This window comes from Gobius niger (genome assembly GCF_951799975.1).
Source record: "Gobius niger genome assembly, chromosome: 1".
NCBI lineage: Eukaryota > Metazoa > Chordata > Actinopteri > Gobiiformes > Gobiidae > Gobius > Gobius niger.
Genome location: NC_136852.1, coordinates 34903960 through 34925365, shown reverse-complemented (window position 1 = coordinate 34925365; position 21406 = coordinate 34903960). Strand labels below are relative to the sequence as shown.

General features: G+C 44.3%; 1 protein-coding gene across 6 annotated transcripts in view; it reads left to right on the top strand.

Moving 5' to 3' along the window:
• Positions 1-7753: 7753 nt before the first annotated feature.
• The window catches only part of map4k1 (mitogen-activated protein kinase kinase kinase kinase 1), a 49443-nt gene continuing 35790 nt past the window's right edge, over positions 7754-21406 (top strand). For 5 of the 6 annotated variants that reach the window (XR_013793011.1, XR_013793012.1, XM_079559437.1 and 2 more), the window contains exons 1-7: positions 7754-8024; positions 17805-17862; positions 18003-18093; positions 18797-18861; positions 20373-20428; positions 20681-20728; positions 20788-20830. Coding sequence is in view for 4 of the 6 variants with exons in the window: in XM_079559437.1 (XP_079415563.1) it covers positions 7917-8024; positions 17805-17862; positions 18003-18093; positions 18797-18861; positions 20373-20428; positions 20681-20728; positions 20788-20830 (469 nt within the window). In the remaining 2 variants the exon portion in view is untranslated. The remainder of the gene's footprint in view (positions 8025-17804; positions 17863-18002; positions 18094-18796; positions 18862-20372; positions 20429-20680; positions 20729-20787; positions 20831-21406) is intronic. The other variant, XM_079559440.1, reaches the window with a different exon arrangement.

Here is a 21406-nt window from a genome sequence, read left to right as displayed (position 1 = left end):
ATTCCCTGCTGCCAGTCGAAGTCCAGCTTGAACAGAACAGCTGCTACATGGTTGCATGACGATGACAACCTGAAATAAATAATATATGTACATCAGTCCGAATAAAATAAAAACATGTCATGTTGTATGTTCTTATGATGTAGTACTGAATTAAAAACATAATCCACTTCATAATTCAACTTAAAAGCAAATGCTTAAAGCACATAATTATCTACATTTTCTTAGCAGTAGGCAGACAATATCCGACCACTTTGCTTCTGAATGCATACCCAGATATGGTGGTCCTCGTCATTTCTCCTCTGAGACCGTCCACTTGCTGACTTCAGGAAGCAGAAGGGGCCGTCATCACTTATTCCATGATAGTTTATACCACAAGTGAAGTTGGAGGCAAAGTAGCTGTAGGCCTTCCCTTCTTTATAGTACCCCATCAAGCGTTTTTCAAGATCAACTTCGTCCTTCAGTCTGAGAAAAGCTGAGATGTCCGTTATCATGGTAGGCGGCCATAAACTCATGCCTCTATCTTCCTCTAACCAGCCATCTTTTATCTCAGTCAATGGGTCAGGTAGGCACTTTCCATCAATGTTGAGCAGATTTCGGTAACTGTCTGATCTACAAAAGAAACATATTAACTAGTCAAATTTTATGTCTCAGTAATACATGACACTGTAGAGTCAATGGTGTAGCAAATAGAAATGAATCTATAGCAGATTTATTTATTTATTTGATAGGTATGTAGTTATATTTAACATGTAATACAACATTTATGGCTAATTGCTAATTTAGCCAAGGCTAATTTAGCCGAGGTTCGACTACAACAACAAAAAATAATAATAAAATAATAAGTGCATCAAAAGCATTTGTGCCTCAGTGAATGAGTTACAATAAGTGCTCTATGCACACAAGATACAAGCTTCTCAAATATTATATTATTGCAGTAAAATACAAAAATATTTTTTTGAAAGTGGTCCAATTTGGGGACACGGTGACCTATATTGGACCGGGTCGATCCCAATATTGGACCACATGTAAAACTGTGTATAATCTGGCCTAAACAAATAAAAATTGGATTAAATACTTCCGTACTTACTCACAGCACACACATTCACGATCCTGACCTGTAACCAGCTGTTTATGCCTTTTGTGTCCCTCAGTGTATGTGCTGTATGAATGCTTTGTTTCAAATGGCAAGTACAATGAGTATATACTTAATTTAATGATGTATTTATTAATTAATCTATTTATTTATTAATTCATGCCATTATAGCCCTGAAATGCGTGCAGATGTTTTAATCATGTTAATGCGTGGAGAGAGCACATTGCATTACATTGGACTGAACTGGTCCAATTTGAGGACACGTGGGGTGGTCCAATATGAGGACACGTGGGGTGGTCCAATATCGGGCCGGCACCCACTTGAGTTCTCGGATGTATATGTTTGCAACCGTGTACATATGAGTCATCATTCCTCATTGTATTCATTAATTATATGTCAAACAACCCGCACAGGCCGTCCTAGCCAGTTCACCTAAAGTTTGCGGTCACACCTCACTCCCAAAGATGATCTAAAATTACAAAGAAATGTGTGAAAACACTTTTTTTTGTCACCATTTACTCATTTTGATAATTCTCGCCGTCGATCATCTCAGGCTTCTGTCCTCTTCTGTCCTCTTCTGTCCTCTTCTGTCCTCTTCTGTCCTCTTCAGTCCTCTTCTGTCCTCTTCTGTCCTCTTCTGTCCTCTTCAGTCCTCTTCTGTCCTCTTCTGTCCTCTTCAGTCCTCTTCTGTCCTCTTCTGTCCTCTTCTGTCCTCTTCAGTCCTCTTCTGTCCTCTTCAGTCCTCTTCTGTCCTCTTCAGTCCTCTTCTGTCCTCTTCAGTCCTCTTCTGTCCTCTTCTGTCCTCTTCTGTCCTCTTCAGTCCTCTTCTGTCCTCTTCTGTCCTCTTCTGTCCTCTTCAGTCCTCTTCTGTCCTCTTGTGTCCTCTTGTGTCCTCTTCAGTCCTCTTCTGTCCTCTTCTGTCCTCTTTTGTCCTCTTCAGTCCTCTTCTGTCCTCTTCTGTCCTCTTCAGTCCTCTTCAGTCCTCTTCTGTCCTCTTCAGTCCTCTTCTGTCCTCTTCTGTCCTCTTCAGTCCTCTTCTGTCCTCTTCTGTCCTCTTCTGTCCTCTTGTGTCCTCTTCAGTCCTCTTCTGTCCTCTTCTGTCCTCTTCAGTCCTCTTCTGTCCTCTTCAGTCCTCTTCTGTCCTCTTCAGTCCTCTTCTGTCCTCTTCTGTCCTCTTCTGTCCTCTTCAGTCCTCTTCTGTCCTCTTCTGTCCTCTTCTGTCCTCTTGTGTCCTCTTCTGTCCTCTTTTGTCCTCTTCAGTCCTCTTCAGTCCTCTTCTGTCCTCTTGTGTCCTCTTCAGTCCTCTTCAGTCCTCTTCAGTCCTCTTCTGTCCTCTGTTGTCCTCTTTTGTCCTCTTCTGTCCTCTTCTGTCCTCTTCTGTCCTCTTCTGTCCTCTTCAGTCCTCTTCTGTCCTCTTCTGTCCTCTTTTGTCCTCTTCTGTCCTCTTCTGTCCTCTTCTGTCCTCTTGTGTCCTCTTCTGTCCTCTTCTGTCCTCTTCTGTCCTCTTGTGTCCTCTTCAGTCCTCTTCTGTCCTCTTCTGTCCTCTTTTGTCCTCTTCAGTCCTCTTCTGTCCTCTTCTGTCCTCTTCTGTCCTCTTTTGTCCTCTTCTGTCCTCTACAGTCCTCTTCAGTCTTCACTTCTCTTCAGTATAAAGCCTGTGTTTGGAACCCCAGTGCGCAGGAACCTTCTGTCGGTGGACCCGGACAGAGGCCCTGCGGGGGCGGGTCTCGCACAAACCAAACGATCGGAGGGCTAGCCGCAGGTGTGGAGGAGAGAGGGCGTAATTATACCCTCCCTGTGCGCATGCGCATGTCTGCACCAGGGCCATTTTGCTTTTTGCATGTAATATACACCAGACCACAAGAGGGTGCCAACGTTCCGTGGGAATTGACCACAGCGGAGCGTCAGTGTTTGTTCTGTTTTTTTCCAGTATGATTGTAAATTATGTGAAATTAAATCCAACCCGAGAATAGCCGATAAAGCATACGGTCAGCTCAGCATCTCCCCTGTCACAGACGCATCGAGTCGAGCCCAAGTGGACCAATGCATCATCTGATCTGATCTGCTGTGTGAGGAGTTGGGGAGAGCAGACTGGGCTTAATTCATTTGGCAGCACTAAATTAGTTTTCATATTGGCTTCTGTCCAGCCAGTTGCTACAGTGTACCTGTGATGGATGAAAAATAGCCTAGGGTTAAGCCTAGGGAAAAATGTGCCTCAAAGGAATAGGCCACCGTTTGTAAATACTGAGATATGTTCTTACCTGAGCTTAGACAAGTTCATTTGTACCTATCTGGTCTTCACGCGTGCCCTCAGTCACGTAAACACAGCACAGACAGCGTTAGCATTTAGCCTCTTCTCTATAACTCCAAACCAGGTGAAGATAGCAGCTACCAAGCTCTTCCACGTTTCACCTACTTAAATATGGATACGTGAAGTGTTACACTATAGAGCAGTGGTTCTCAACCTGGGGGTCGGGACCCCCAATGGGGTCGCGAGACAAATTTGGGGGGTCGCCAGATCATTTAGATAAAACATACATATTTTCATTAGCATATAATGTAATGTTTTACTGTAGCATGTGTTTGGTATTTTACCAGAGTGCCATTATTTGTTAGAATTTGCTGAATTATATTCCAGCCGTTTTTTTCTTTGTTTTTTAAGAATTATGTATAGTCTAATGTTCCTGTTTCTCATGGTGTGACCTGGGTGGGGGGTCACGAACCCCTTTACCTGTTATAATGGGGGTCGCGGCTCCAAAAGGTTGAGAACCAATGCTATAGAGTATAATTACACAAAATAAAACAATGTGGATTTTCTAAGCGGATAAAAAGGGAACGTGATATTTAATTTTGTATAATTGTACTTTATAGTGTAACACTTCACGTAACCATATTTAAATAGGGAAAACGTGGAAGAGCTCGGTAGCTTCTATCTTCACCTCGACAGAAGGAGAAGAGGAGGAGAGGCTAAATGCTAACGCAGTCTGTGCTGTGTTTACATGACAGAGGGCACGCGTGAAGACCAGACAGGTACACATGGATTCGTCTCAGCTCAGGTAAGAACATATCTCAGTATGTAAAAACGGTGGCCTGTTCCTTTAAGGCACACAGGTTCGAACCAAAAGGACAGAGGCAGCATGTTCCTTAAACAATCAGTTTATTTCTATGTTTTACTTTCATGTTTTCGGATTCTTGTTTCATACTTTTGTTCACAGTAGACAGACATTTCATTTCACAGCTTTCGTTACACTCGTTACACAGGTCACATTAGTTTTCATTTGACTCACAATTTGTACACATTAGTTAGTTCATGTCTGCTTTTCATTTTAACACAGCTTGTACAAATTAGCTTGAGTTGCAAATGTCCATTAACAGGCTTACAAAACAAAATACAACGGTAACGAGACAGCCGCGACTGGCCCACCTAAATCTAAATAAAAGTGTTAGTTTAAGAATTGCTTGCAGATGGTTAACCACGAGACAAGGCAATATCGCACCGTCACACGCCCACATCTTGCCTCATAGTGCCCTGGACGGCCATTCACCAGCAGGGCCATGGATGCCATAGGGGTGGTGCATGTAGAGCAGGGGAAGGCAACGTCAGGCCCGAGGGCCAAATCCAGCCCTCCAGCATAGAAGCTCTGGCCCTCAGGATTTTTTGAATGATTTTGGAGATGACATTATTACACAAATCAGAGGTCAAATGCCTGTTTGAATACTCGAGAAATGTGCAGAATACAGTCAAATCTTTTCAAAATTTCTAAGCAAAAAACCAACAATTAGGTCATGTATAAAAGGGCTGTGTACTGTTCAGTGTCTGAATGATGCTTTATCCAATATCTATACTAAAATATGTGTCGTCCAGAACCAGAAAACAGAACATGTGAAACATGGGGAATCATTTTGGGGGAAATGTGGCTAAAAATAAAATCGTGTTAAAATTGTTTTGGGGGAAAAAAGGGGCAAAAATAGGCAATTAATTTGGGAAAATAAGTAACGAGGAAAATGTGAAAAAAAAGTAAAGGAAAAAGATTGTGTGAAATGGGGCAAACATGAACAAGAAATTGAAAAAATTGAGGGAAAAAAGGTAAAAACAAATCATTTGATTTCAATGATTTGACTAACAGTATCAAAGCCTGTTTTTTTTATGTGCCTGCTTTAGATATCAGTAGAACCTGAACTTTTTTTCCCGATACCAGAGTGGTATCGTTTAACGGTATGGCCATAATCATATACAGACAATGCTGGCATTTGTAGGAAATGGTGCTTTCCTTTGGGCTAAAATTGGCAGGTTCGGCCCTTGGTCTTTTTACAGTGAAAAAATCGTCCCTCCGCCAGCACCCCCGTTAAAGGGGGTGTGAGTTCCTCTCCACTCCGGGACATAAAAAACTCAAGAATGTATCTGTTCGAAGAAGTCTTTATTTGATCAATGTCAGAGTAAAAATGACATGTAACATCAAGCAAGCATTTGATGGAAGTCTGGATGTTTCCAAGAGTTTGCACATAAAACAAGATAGTAACAAGGTCGTAGAGGAATAACACTTATATCAGCAAAATCATGACCCAGTGGTCATGTCATTCTTCCCCGAACACTCTATTATAATGTTTAAAGCTGATACAAATTTAAATATTGATATTGACAGGGTAATACGCTGTATTAAAAACTGGGGGAATGAGCACAACTGTCCATTAGCACCAACGACTCACTGTTTCTGTGCGTGGCCTGAACACGGCTTTGTGTCTGTGTCATAACTGATTCTCTCTGGATGTCTGAGAAGAATGCTGCAAGCAAAATTCCATTTGGGGACAACATGACTGGGGACAGGTGCTGGGATTGTGGAAGTGACAGTGAGTTGTTTCATGCTCATATCAAACTGGTTTTAGCCACAGGATCTAATATGAAGAAGTGAAAGGGGAAGTTTGGGATTATTCTTCTTTCTGACTGGATAATCAACTCAAAATGTAAACATGGCGATGAGAGTGTGTTTGAGAGTGCGCATGGGGGACGACGGATGGAAATTAGCCCAAGGCTACAATCCGTGTGGCTTGTTTACATGCATGAGACCAGGGGCGTCGGACTGGGGGGGTAAAGGGTACTGAGTACCCAGGGCCCAGAGCAGGGTAGGGGCCCTCAAAAATGCTGCAGAAAGCGTTCTGTATTGTACTTTCTAAGTCTCCTCATAATTGATACTATAAGAACTGAACACAACCGGGCTAAAATACAATTGTGGCTACACAGAATTTTGCACAAACAATAATGATTGATAATATCTCAGGGCCCTGACACCCCTTTAAAAATGTGCCAAATGGTTCAGCCCACACACCGGTGTTCAGCACCAGCTTCAGCTCAGCAGTGACTTGATGAGGTGGACTCTGTAATGTAATGACACAGAGCGATGACACATATCAGTCTGGCCTCGCTCTAATGTGCTTTTATTTAACACTAGCCTGTTCTAGCGGAGCTTAGATGCAACTTTCTTGTCATAAATGACACTTAAACATGAGGTGAGGTGAGTCCTGCCTCTGCCTGCGCTGAGAAGAGGATGGTGCAGGTGCAGAGACAGAAACAGAGACAGAGCTCCTTCTCTCCTCGTTCTAACCTCTAAAGTTTCTCTTTCCTCATATTTATTGTAATTGAGCCTCAGGCCAATACAGGGACAAAGCCACAGGTCGCGCACGCTATTTTCGCCAAATTAATGATGCTAATTAGCCGTGCACATTTGGAGACTCACATGATAAATGTGCAGCTTTGGGGACAAGTCAACCTGGTTCTAGTGAAAGGTGGAGCTCGAGCCATTTAGCCTATTCCAACATAGCTTTTTACAACAACAATTTAATGAAAATACACTTAAAGGTATTGGCTTCAAATATGGTGAGACTAAACCAGACTGAAGCCCTTGAGATTTTTGTTCAGGCCTGTGGGCCACAGAGACATCATAGTATCATCACTTTTTTGTAAAATTGCATTTTAATGCCTATTTTAAAGTCACACATGTGTTATTCTCAGCACAAATATCCCATGTCCCTGGTGCAGCCCTCCTGTTTAATGTGATGCTAATAATCATTATGCTCTACCTAAAACTAGCCATTTCAACTGGCCCAATGAAAGTAGAATATTCCACCTTAATCTAAATATCTATGTCACTACAGGATTAAAGGTTATTCAGTTTCTGTAACTGAAGCCAAATCAGATGCAATTTCAAGTCAAACACTGACTTGAAGCAAACAAACAAACAAACAAACAAACAAACAAACAAACAAACAAACAAACAAACAAACAAACAATAAAACAAACAATAAAACAAACCATGAACTGAGTACCCATTGGATTGGATCTGTGTTTGTATATGAAGCACTTTTTGGCCAACCCATTTTTTCACTTAGTTAAGGTATATATGATAAAGTTATAATAGAATATAAATGACCTGCACTGTCAAACCACTAAACCACTGTTATGTGGTCAAAGAACATAGAATATGAAATGTGAATTTTAAATGGGGGGGGGGGGGGGGGGGGTCCACCAAGATAGTTTGTACCCAGGGCCCAGAATTTTGTGCTACGCCCCTGCATGAGACCCATGTATGTTCATTAACATGCACTGTCCCGACCAAATAAACCAATAAATAAATGGTTTAAATGATTTTGTTCTTATGAATAGATCAACACGTCACATACCAGTAAGACAGCATCAGCGTGGGACACACCTGTGCACTGCTCAACCATGTAGCTCCGCCCACACAGGAAACCTGCACTGAGAGCGCGCTGAGCTCAGGCTGACAAACAGGAAGAGGCTTATTGTGCTCCCACTCAGCACAGAGGCATCATGGACCTCCAGCACTGCCCGGACCTCCACATCTCCACCAGGAACCCAGAGGAGGACTACCACATCCTGCAGCGTGTGGGAGGAGGAACCTATGGAGACGTCTACAAGGTCAGGTCATCAACACGCTCAGCCAATATTTCCCCTCCACTCACTGACTTTCTTTCAACTTGATCTGTGCATCTCGCTCGCTCTCATGTTTCTTTTTACATGCAGTTGCTTTAGTTTGAACTTTCCACGTGAATTCATATTAACTTTTGATGACATTCAATGGACTGTGACTACAACAGGATCACTAATCACTTAACTCATACAGTCAGTGCAAACTCAGGGTTTTCACGGGGCATTAAAAAGCACAGAAAGATGACCCAAAAGAAGGCCTTAAATGTCATTGAAAAGACTTTTATTTTATTCAAATATGCATTCAATCTAAATATCTAGGAAAATTGCTTGAATCTTCATCAGAAATACAGAAAAAATTGAACACTAAAGGTTTGGATGAAATTGTTCCCAGTTATTTTCTACAAAGATTTTGTGTTGTTTGCCTTTTGAATATCGAAATGTCCCCACATTCATTTGACAGAATGTTTGCTAATATTGAGAAAAGAAATATGCACAGACATTTTACGTTTGTAAGTTTAAAAAGAGACTAGTTGGCCTTGAAAATGGCATTAGAAAGCATTAAACGTGATTTGCTGCTGCCTGTAGAAACATTGGTACTGTATGTGAGCGTTTTCAGCTCTAAACTAAACTATAATCAATGGTTCAATGGCTGCAATAGATGATAAAGTTGAAAATAATCCTGGTAGAGCTCTGCAAACATACTGTGAAATACTTCCAAAGTAGTTGAGCCCTGATGAGGGGCTCTCCTCTCCCCTCCTCACATTTGACGGCCTCGCAGCTCTGGCTGACAGAGTGAGGCCAGCAGGAGGAGGAAGTGGTTTGATCAGAAGTGAAAGCATTTTTACTTTGGTTCGAGTTAAGTTGATTTAGTTCTTCGGTTTGAAAAGTTAAAAGTATAGGCCATTCTGGGGATGATAATAATGAGAGCAAACATGAATTTTACCTATTTTCATTGGAAAACTTGGAATGTAATCCACAGTAAAAGACACTGGCAGCTGGATCTACACTTTGTGCCGTAATACTTAACAAACAAACAACAACCACAAATCTGATCAGGACTGGATTTATGGAATTCTCAGTTCAAGTTGTATAAACAGCCTAATCTGTTAAATCTGATATAAAGTCACCAGGAAAATACAGAAAAGAGGCATCTAAAAGTTGAATAAAAAAAACTATCCATGAAATAAATTCTAAATTTGTTTGTAGAGAGACGAGTGTGTCATGCAGAATGTGGCTTCCTCCTGGATGGACGGCTCAGGCAGCACAGAGAGTGATCTCGGTGTTTTCATTTAACCTGGTTTGGACCCTTGACCTTTGAGTTTCTAAACCCGTGCTGTGTCCACTGAGCTCATCAGCCGGGGAACCAGACTCTCTGTGCCAGCGAGTGAGTCTGGTGACGGCCAGCGGACACTCCATTTCCCCATGGATCTATTATAATGTGCAGACGCAAGCAAACAGGAAGCAGAGTCAACCAATCAGAGACGAGCGGGCGACTGAGGAATCTCCAAACTCACCGACTGTCCATGTGTTTTTGGTCATTGACTGGACCATGTTTCAGTGTGAGCTGTGATGGTACAGTCTTCTCTCTGAGACAGAATGAAGAGACTGTGAGATGGTACAGTCTTCTCTCTGAGACAGAATGAAGAGACTGTGAGATGGTACAGTCTTCTCTCTGAGACAGAATGAAGAGGCTGTGAGATGGTACAGTCTTCTCTCTGAGACAGAATGAAGAGTCTGTGAGATGGTACAGTCTTCTCTCTGAGACAGAATGAAAAGGCTGTGAGATGGTACAGTCTTCTCTCTGAGACAGAATGAAGAGGCTGTGATGGTACAGTCTTCTCTCTGAGACAGAATGAAGAGGCTGTGATGGTACAGTCTTCTCTCTGAGACAGAATGAAGAGGCTGTGAGATGGTACAGTCTTCTCTCTGAGACAGAATGAAGAGGCTGTGAGACGGTACAGTCTTCTCTCTGAGACAGAATGAAGAGGCTGTGAGACGGTACAGTCTTCTCTCTGAGACAGAATGAAGAGGCTGTGAGATGGTACAGTCTTCTCTCTGAGACAGAATGAAGAGGCTGTGAGACGGTACAGTCTTCTCTCCGAGACAGAATGAAGAGGCTGTGAGATGGTACAGTCTTCTCTCTGAGACAGAATGAAGAGGCTGTGAGACGGTACAGTCTTCTCTCTGAGACAGAATGAAGAGGCTGTGAGATGGTACAGTCTTCTCTCTGAGACAGAATGAAGAGGCTGTGAGACGGTACAGTCTTCTCTCCGAGACAGAATGAAGAGGCTGTGAGATGGTACAGTCTTCTCTCTGAGACAGAATGAAGAGGCTGTGAGACGGTACAGTCTTCTCTCTGAGACAGAATGAAGAGTCTGTGAGATGGATGAATCATAAAGGTTCCTGTGGTTGTTCTTGAGAGCAGAGGTGTTTGGTGCAGCAGGTGTTACTGCAGGACTAATCTCACTCCTTTCACACCTTCAAAACAAAACTAAAACTCTCTTGAGGGGCTTGTTGAAGCTGCGACTGTCATATATCGAACAAAGATTGATTTCAATCAATGAAAGCTAATTCAATTCAACTGGACATTTCTTTACATAGTTGCCCAACGTTTCGAGAATCATCCAATTCTCTTCTTCAAAGGGCCACTGCTGTTTGGTCCCGTCAGGGGGTCCACTGGGTGCTGACATGCAAGTGAACAGCTGTTGTAGATTGCACAGTCACCAGGCAAAACTTGCCAAACTCTGGTTGCTGGGGCCGGAGCCTGGGGCCTCATCCAGGGGCTGGAGCCTGGAGCCTCATCCAGGGGCCGGAGCCTGGAGCCTCATCCAGGGGCCGGAGCCTGGAGCCTCATCCAGGGGCCGGAGCCTGGAGCCTCATCCAGGGGCCGGAGCCTGGAGCCTCATCCAGGGGCCGGAGCCTGGAGCCTCATCCAGGGGCTGGAGCCTGGGGCCTCATCCAGGGGCTGGAGCCTGGAGCCTCATCCAGGGGCTGCAGCCTGGGGCCTCATCCAGGGGCTGGAGCCTGGAGCCTCATCCAGGGGCTGCAGCCTGGGGCCTCATCCAGGGGCTGGAGCCTGGAGCCTCATCCAGGGGCTGCAGCCTGGGGCCTCATCCAGGGGCTGGAGCCTGGAGCCTCATCCAGGGGCCGGAGCCTGGAGCCTCATCCAGGGGCTGCAGCCTGGGGCCTCATCCAGGGGCTGGAGCCTGGAGCCTCATCCAGGGGCCGGAGCCTGGAGCCTCATCCAGGGGCCGGAGCCTGGAGCCTCATCCAGGGGCCGGAGCCTGGAGCCTCATCCAGGGGCCGGAGCCTGGAGCCTCATCCAGGGGCCGGAGCCTGGAGCCTCATCCAGGGGCCGGAGCCTGGAGCCTCATCCAGGGGCCGGAGCCTGGGGCCTCATCCAGGGGCTGGAGCCTGGAGCCTCATCCAGGGGCTGCAGCCTGGGGCCTCATCCAGGGGCTGCAGCCTGGGGCCTCATCCAGGGGCCGGAGCCTGGGGCCTCATCCAGGGGCCGGAGCCAGGGTCAAACAGAGTCTGAGTGAAGCAGCTGTGATGAAAATGGAAAAATAATATTAACCAATCAGAGCTGGAAAGGCCCAAGGGTCAGAGCTGGTCACTGGTGGCCTTCTTCAGTTAGTGTAGCCTCTGCCTGGGTTAGACTTGTCCTTGTTTAGTTCAGATTAGTGGCTTCCACTTGCTTCAGTCTTGGTCGTGATGGAAAATGGAAGACCAAGTAATGTAAGTTTAGTAATGAGAAAAATAATCAGAATATTGTCAGAAGTGAAATGAAATTTAAATGAAGACATATTCTGCTGAAGTCATTTAGTGCACGGCGCTTGTATTGAGTAAGGAGTCCTCGCTGTGACTCAGGCTTTTCTGGTGTGAAGCTTGTCATCGCCTGGTATGTAAAGTGACTGGACTGCATTTCAGAGCTGGACTGACTGGTTGAGCCTAATGACCTCCCACACACGCGCACACGCGCGCACGTGGGTACATACCCGCACACGCGCGCACACACCGAACACACGCGCACACACGGGTACATACACGCGCACACGTGGGTACACACGGGTACATACCCGCACACATGCACGCACGCACACACACACGCGCACACACGCGCGCACACACGCACACACACACGCGCACACACGCGCGCACACACGCGCGCACACACAGACACGCACACGCACACACACGTGCACACACACACGTGCACACACGTGCACACACACACGTGCACACACAGACACGCACACACACACGCACACACACACACACGTGCACACACACACGTGCACACACACACGTGCACACACACGCGCGCACACATGCACACACACACACACGTGCACACACACACACGTGCACACACAGACACGCACACACACATACACACGCGCACACTGGTTAAAGAGTCGTTCAATATTAAGTGCACACATTGAACAAATGCTCGACAAAGAGGTGGTGAGTGTGAGGAGGAGTGGCTGCTGTGGAGACACCTGCTTCAGAAAGAAGAAGTGAGACTTTCAATGTGCGCACATGGGGGTGCATGTGTGAGTGTGTGTTTGTTGTCTGCATGCTTTGTATCAGAGAGTATGTGAGTTTTTTTTACAAGCCAAAAGAGGAACTGCTCAAAGTTAGCTCTGATCCGCAAAGCCAGGCGTGTGATACAGTATCACTGGGGCCTCTGTTTGTGAGGTGCAGGGGACGTTGGACCTTTCTAATGGGTGACTGTGTGAGTGAGTGGTTGGTGGTGGTCGGTGCCTGTGGCGCCTATTAGCTGCCTAGCTTCCATCATTCTACCTCAGGGCAGCTGTGGCTACAATAGTGGCTTACCATTACCAAGTATGGGTAAATGAATAATGTTGAGTGTCCAGAAAAGCACTATATCATTAGAATAACATAGGGCTAAGGAGCAGCATGAGCCAGCACCTGTCTGCACTCTCCCGGCTGACCCTCTGAACCTGCAGAGCCAATGCTAACATGTAGAGCCGAGTCAGAATGGACTGGACTGAGTTTGGGGCTTGTATTTTAACAACAGCCACAGATCTTTTGAAGTTTGCTTGAACTTTGTGTGAGGAGACGACACCATTGCGCTGTTTGCCCTCAGACAGGCTTAAACCAAAGACTGGAGACGCACCAGCATCACAGTGTGCCGTGTCCAGACAATAACCCCCCAAAGTTTGGTGTGGAGCTACACATCGATAGAGTTTGGGATAGCATATTGTGGTTATCACAATTTTATCCTCGAATGAAGATCTGATGAGTTTGATAAAGTATATATTTGGAGGACTTGTGGCAATTTGAAGTCAAGGACCCAGAATATATCTAATTTGTGCGAAAGTGAGTCAGCCGACATGTGTCCTCCGTTCTCGTGATGGGGCACAATTGCTTCAGGTAGAAAACCTTATATCATACATGTTAATGAACATCCAACATGTAAACCATGTGCTTGATGCTTGTTGAAGATTGCTAGAGATTTTGTTCTTTCTAAAATGGTGGCTGTGGGTAAAGTGAGACAAATGATATGGGGTTAAAGTGAGACAATGTCTAACTTCGCCTTAGCTCGAGGGGAGCAAATGCTAAAACTGTATCACATTAGCCCGCTCTCCCTACTGCTCCCAAAGTCAAAAGTCCTGTTGTCTCTCATACTGTCAAAATTTGGCATCAAATTTGAAAACATTTTAAATGGAGAGATATTTCTTGCCTGGCCTGCCAGACACTCCTCCTTTCTGTTCAAAAGAAGAACCGTCTGGGCAGCTGCTCGCAGACTATCATTTCACGATTTTACCCACATCGGTCCAATCACCACCACGCACTCCTCCAAAACATTCAAGATGGCGGCACGGCGACCGATGCACTGTTTTCTTCTGCTCTTTCGTCTGTTTTAAATTATTTGGAAAATTTTAAATCCCTAAAACCGGAGGAAGAAGCAGTGTTGGAAGCGCTCCTAATAAAAAAGGGACGTTTTTGGAAAGACTTCCTGCCGCTTGTTACTGCGACGTGTCCAGCGTTGCTCTGATTGGCTGATGCCGTCTGTCGCTGTCTGTACACTTAACCATGAGTTCAGCCCAGCTCTTCATAAAGTTGCATTTTCTCAGGAATGTCAAAGGAATATGTTCGATACAGGATTTGTTTATTGAAAATGTGTTTGCATCTTTTGATCCGTTGCGAAATACCAAATCGCTAATTCACCACTCACACATAATAACCCATAAGGCTTTGCGCCTTGGGGGGTAGCTACGACCTGGAGGCCTTAGAGTGCGAGTGAAGCTACAGCCAAACTATGATGACAACTTCTGCTGCGCTCTTTTCACGATCGTCTTTTAAAAGTCAATACATAAAAAAGTACAGATGTCATTAAGCTTTGGTGCAATTGGATATTTAGTGGATATTAGTGGAATTAGATATTTTTTATATGGTATTTGGAAGATTAATATTAGTCTCTTCGATGGCATCTTGCAACGCCATAGGCGCAATGCATTATGGTATTGCACAAGTACAGGAAATGCAGATTTCCTTGAAATATTTACAAATCCATAGCTTTGTTAAATCACTGTTCCCATCTTTTCCTTGTCAGCCCCCCAGCTCAGACATGAATACTATAGTTTTTTTTTTATCCATTGAAAAAAGCATACATTTCTAAAATACATAATGAAGTGTCAGATATGGAATACACCATACCTTCACTTGATCACCTAAAGGAAGCAGACTGGAATAAACATCACTGCCTCTCAATGGACTAAAGCTCAAGACAACGTCCACTCATCTTCAGTCTGTGCAAATGTACCAGAGTGGGGTATTGAGGGTCTGATAAATGATATCTAACTAAAATCAAAGCCAGACAACCCGCCTGAGTTTAAAGGAACAGGCCACCGTTTTTACATACTGAGATATGTTCTTACCTGAGCTTAGACGAGTTCTTTAGGACCTGTCTGATCTTCCCCCGTGCCTTCAGTCACGTAAACACAGCGCAGACGGCGTTAGCATTTAGCCTCTCCCTCTCTCCTCTATAGCTCCAAACGAGGTCAAGATAGAAACTACCAAGCTCTTCCACGTTTTCCCTATTTAAATATGGTTACGTGAAGTGTTCCACTACAAAGTATAATTACACAGGCATCTGCAGTAAAGTGAAGATGTTACTGCGTGGATTTCGAAATACTCCTGGTATTATTACGCCTTACAATATAGTTCCCCCTTTTATCCGCTTTATCCGTTAGAGGAGAGGGGGAGAGGCTAACTGCTAACGCTGTCTGCGCTGTGTTTACGTGATAGAAGGCACGGGGGAAGATCAGACAGGTACAAATGAACTTGTCTAAGCTCAGATAAGAACATATGTCAGTATGTGAAAACAGTGGCCTGTTCCTTTAATTAAGACCAAAAGCACACAGGTTTGTTGATTGAGGCAGAAATTATATTTAAGTTAACAGTATCTATTTTGTTGATCATGAGTTAGCTTAGTTTCTGTATGTATCACCATTGTTTCATGATTTTCACAATTAAACGCAAAATCATAAGATCATGTCCATAATACTCTATCATGGTCCATAGGTTATAGTCCATGGTTGCATCTTGTTCTTGAAAAATAAACAGGTGCAGACACAGCAAGGCAAGACAGCAGGACGCAGACTGCCCACAATGAGCCACATTTGTAGATTGGATGTTTTAGTTTAAATTAAATTAAAGTCATTTTATCTACACACAGTTTTAGTGAACAAAACATACTGCCTTAAAGGGGCTAGATGCAAGTTAGACATTTTATACTCACTACTGCCACCTCAGGTCTTATGCGTAACTGCACCTTCTATATTAAGCTCGTGCATGACGGCACTTTGGACCTGAAGTAACACCTTTGTCACTGAGTGACAGTGCAGGATTTTAGAGGCAGTTGTGGTGAACAGGTCTGAGCTCATTCTACACATTAGGACATGGCTGGAACATGTAAGGGGAGGAAAATACTTAAACTTACTTTTAAACTTCGTATAGTCCCTTTAAAGTACGCAGCCGTGCTCCATCACGGACTTCATTACGGCCCGGGTGGCAATGCCGCCCTGAACACCGGCCACCACACCACTGACAGGGACAAACGCCATGGCCCACAGTAGAGTGCCTTTAGGGTGTTTGCTAACAATTATTTTAGGACAGAAATAATCTTGCATCTACTAAATTGCATCGCAGAGGATGGGGCACCACGGCACAAACGCCACAACACGCTAGGCGGAAGTCAGAGTCATAGCACGCAAGGGGAACTTGCGGAGATTTTATGTGCTTGCACGCTAGCGCCGCCTTGTGGTGCAAAGTGCACCCTGTTACACAAAGCTATAATCAAAGTTCTACACAGGCTACACTTCTCCAAAGTGCGGCTTTTCAAAAGGTTCCATGGGGGGAACACAGCTTGTGACCAGTGCAGCCAGGAACAGGCTTCACAAGCTCACTCTTTGAAGCATTTACACATGCAGATGGATGTGAACGAATGGTTCATTGTTCTGGTTCGGTTTTGTTTTGTTCAAAATCTTAAACAAAAAGAATTTTAAAATTAAATGATTTAAATGATAAGTCGCGGCACAAGCAAAGCTAGCTTATTAGCAACAGATGTTTCCAGTTGGGCACTCGCTTTGAGGATAAAAATGTATGTCTTGTTTTGAAAGTGTTTATGCCATGGGGTGAAGTCTTTTCACCTTATTCCGCCCCGCCCACTTTTGCCACTTTTTGCTTTGTCTCGGCACTTCCGCTGTACAGACACTTCCGAAGCGCGAAGCACGTTCATTTAAATGGAGAACGAGGGAAAATATTCTCCGCTCAAATCTGATGTTTAGTCGATTGATTTGTGTAAAATGGCCAATGTTCATTTGCACCAACAAGTCAACACTGCAGCGTTTCTCAGCGCGGCCGAAAAACGGCTTTGTTTTCGGGGAGGGACTGATTTTATGTGGACTTCTCCAGCTCCATGTTAACGGTTGGAGAAAAGCCCACGCGATCATACAGAATAAGGTGAATAGAGCTCCACAGTCCCACCAACTCCCGGTCACGTGTTGGGGTCCGACATAAAATATACCATGTATTTTTAGTATCGACTTTTCTAAAAAGTCATCTATTAATGAATTAATTTAATGGCACGACGCCGGCTAATCAGCTTTGTCTTAACTACCGACACTTGCGTGGGTATTTTACAAGAATACTTGAAAATGCAACGAAATTACTTATATAATTTTGCTGTTTATAACGTTTTAGACAAATCTTCAATTTGACATTGTATGTTTCATGTCAGCACATGTTAGCACATAGCTGATTAGCCAGCGCCGTGATGTTAAACTCTTAATTGACTTTTTCGAAAAGTCAAGGCTAAAAATACATGGGATTTTTTGTGCCGGCCCCGACACATGACCGGGAGAGGTTGCCTGATTTAGTCCCGTGAGTGAAGGGGGAGGGCGCGACCAATTACAACAGCAACAAGGTGGGGAACAAATGCATATAATAAACACACGTAAAAGCAAGACATCAAACTTATATAAAAACACTCCCTCATGACATTTACGCTGCCTGACCAATGGTAAATTGTTATGATATGGGGTTGCAGTTGGTCAGGTAAGGTCGTTATGATTCTGGGTTTCGGTGCCTATCCCTAGAAATGATTGCTGTGCACTGAAGTGATTGCAGAAATCCTGTCCATGGTGGTCAGATTTTTGAGAAAGATGCAAATGCCATCTTCAATTACAAATACACAAAAATATACTTATTTAACAAATGTGTGTCCCTCTTTTTCAGGCCCGCAAGAAAGAAACTCAAGAACTCACTGCCCTCAAACGCATCAAAATGGAGCCAGGTCTGAACCTCCCTACTGTCTATGCTTCACAGAGCACTGAAGTACAGCTAGTTTTCCAGATATTTTATAACTGCAAAGGTTGAGATTATCATGGTCAAACCTGTGACCCTCATAACCAGCCTGTCCCCTTGTGTGCCCAGAGGAAGACTTCTCTGTCATCCAACAGGAGATCATTATCGTGAAGAGCTGCAAACATCCGAACATTGTGGCATACTATGGCAGCTACATCCAGTGAGTGCTCTACTGCGACTGTGTGAAACTGCACGAAAATGTTCTTAGAGCCAGACCTGTGTGTTATTTCGTACCTGCCATTTTCGGCTACAACTGTGGCTCTTAGTTTTTGGCTCTGTCTTCCTGCTTGTAGTAACAGGCTGACAGTGCCATCAGCAGTCCCACTTCTTCAGAACTATGTCCCAATTGTGAGAAAGTCGGTACGCCCCCTCGTCCCGGTTCACTGTCTGGTAAGGACGTTTCCGGATCTCGATGGCTTCTCTGATCCAGCGGTGGCATTTGTTACTCTCTGTGCAGATAACATGGGCATTGTCCCAATCCATGAGGTGGTTCTCTCTATTGCAGTGTCTGATAGTGCAGACTTTAGCTGCTCTTGTTCTGCGTGTTGTCTGGTGGCTTGTGTGCAGGCTTTTGATGTTTTCTTATCACAATTTATCCTATGGATTTTCTTTCTGATGTTGCACACTCTACCAGTTTCTCCTACATACAACTGTTTAAATAAGCTAACTAGACATGTCCCAGCAACATCAAGTGACAACTTCTGAGGAAGACGACAGTTGTAGCCGAAACCGTCAGGTTTGAAATAACCTACAGGTCAGGCTATAAGAACCTTTTTATATCGTTACTAAAAGACCAAATTAACCTAATTGCCCTATGTGAAATTGTGCCAGAGCCACATGTTAAGAGGCCATTCTGTTCACAGAGATAGTGAGCTGTGGATCTGTATGGAGTTCTGTGGAGGAGGCTCCCTTCAGGACGTCTACCATGGTCAGGCACCTTCCCCCCACACTGCACTCTCAGCTCTGTTTCTACACTGACACTCTCTCAGCTCTGTTTCTACACTGACACTCTCTCAGCTCTGTTTCTATTCTGACACTCTCTCAGCTCTGTTTCTACACTGACACTCTCTCAGCTCTGTTTCTACACTGACACTCTCTCAGCTCTGTTTCTATTCTGACACTCTCTCAGCTCTGTTTCTATTCTGACACTCTCTCAGCTCTGTTTCTATTCTGACACTCTCTCAGCTCTGTTTCTACACTGACACTCTCTCAGCTCTGTTTCTACACTGACACTCTCTCAGCTCTGTTTCTACACTGACACTCTCTCAGCTCTGTTTCTACACTGACACTCTCTCAGCTCTGTTTCTATTCTGACACTCTCTCAGCTCTGTTTCTACACTGACACTCTCTCAGCTCTGTTTCTACACTGACACTCTCTCAGCTCTGTTTCTATTCTGACACTCTCTCAGCTCTGTTTCTACACTGACACTCTCTCAGCTCTGTTTCTACACTGACACTCTCTCAGCTCTGTTTCTATTCTGACACTCTCTCAGCTCTGTTTCTATTCTGACACTCTCTCAGCTCTGTTTCTATTCTGACACTCTCTCAGCTCTGTTTCTACACTGACACTCTCTCAGCTCTGTTTCTACACTGACACTCTCTCAGCTCTGTTTCTACACTGACACTCTCTCAGCTCTGTTTCTACACTGACACTCTCTCAGCTCTGTTTCTATTCTGACACTCTCTCAGCTCTGTTTCTACACTGACACTCTCTCAGCTCTGTTTCTACACTGACACTCTCTCAGCTCTGTTTCTACACTGACACTCTCTCAGCTCTGTTTCTATTCTGACACTCTCTCAGCTCTGTTTCTACACTGACACTCTCTCAGCTCTGTTTCTATTCTGACACTCTCTCAGCTCTGTTTCTACACTGACACTCTCTCAGCTCTGTTTCTATTCTGACACTCTCTCAGCTCTGTTTCTACACTGACACACTCTCAGCTCTTAGCTCTGTTCCTACACTGACACACTGCACACTCACAGCTGTTCCTACACTGACACACTGCACACTCACAGCTTTGTTCTTACACTCACACACTGCACACTCTCAGCTCTGTTTCTACACTGACACACTGCACACTCACAGCTGTTTCTACACTTAGCGCCTTTACTTTCCATCGCAGTGACTTCTATGATGCTTCAGGATAAATTTTATTTCAGGTTTTTTTAGGGTTTCTGGTAGATTTTCGAAATTGAGTGTATATTTACCCATGTATACATTTCAATCACCAGTGAAAACCTATAAAACAATTGATCCTGGAGCGTCCTACAGGCCATCAGTAAGTAAAGGCGCTATGCTACCTACCCAAGCATCCGCTGGGTCACTGACAGGTCAAATACGTTGCATTGTGTACCACTCATAGCTTTCCAAAAGCTTATCTTCATTACATGCAGGTTTTGCAGGTTAATAACCTCTGTGTGGATGTGCTGTGTGTGCAGTGACGGGGCCTTTGTCAGAGGCACAGATTGCCTTCGTCTGCAGAGAGATGCTTCAGGTACGCCATTGATCTCGTTAGCAAACTTTTAGTTTTTCATTTGGCAGTTTAGTTTTGATTTGGATTGAAATTAATTTGTTGAAAACCTCAGTTACTCAAATTCAAGAGACGCTGGCAATTTCCTGGAGCCATTATAAGAGATAACTGACATTTTACAGATTGTTTGTCTTGTTTTTTTGGGCTAAAGATGCATTTTACTGAATGTCTCACCCACTTTTCCCCCCTTCACTCTATGCTGCCACACTTTTACAGGGCCTGGACTACCTGCACGCTCAGAGGAAGATGCACAGGGACATAAAGGTAGCTCTTTTGTTTTTATCTGTCTATTTGAGTGTCTCTGACCAGTGCTTGTGCTGCAGGGAGCCAACGTGCTGCTGAATGACATGGGCCAGGTCAAACTGGGTATGTACAGCATCGAAGCATCACATGGACAGAGGTTATTTACTCAAATATGAGTAACATTACTCTAATATCCTGTCAATCATAATAATAGTGGAAGTTAAAAAGTAGTCATCCATTAGGAAAACAAGAATCTTTTAAATTCATGAACAAGACCCTCTTTTCAATAGATGAACAATAATACCAATCTACAGCATCAATATGGTCCTATGATCAACTACTTTGTCGATGTTGTTGTTGCCATGACCCGCCCACACTCACCACTCTCTATATAATAGACATACTCAAACCCTCGAACCTAAACTGTAAAACATGTCCATGACTCAATCACTCAATCATTAAATCGCTCTCTCATTCCCCCTAAATCGCTCTCTCATTCCCCCCTAAATCGCTCTCTCATGCCCCCTAAATCGCTCTCTCATTCCCCATAAATCGCTCTCTCATTCCCCCTAAATCGCTCTCTCATTCCCCCTAAATCGCTCTCTCATTCCCCCTAAATCGCTCTCTCATTCCCCCTAAATCGCTCTCTCATTCCCCATAAATCGCTCTCTCATTCCCCCTAAATCGCTCTCTCATTCC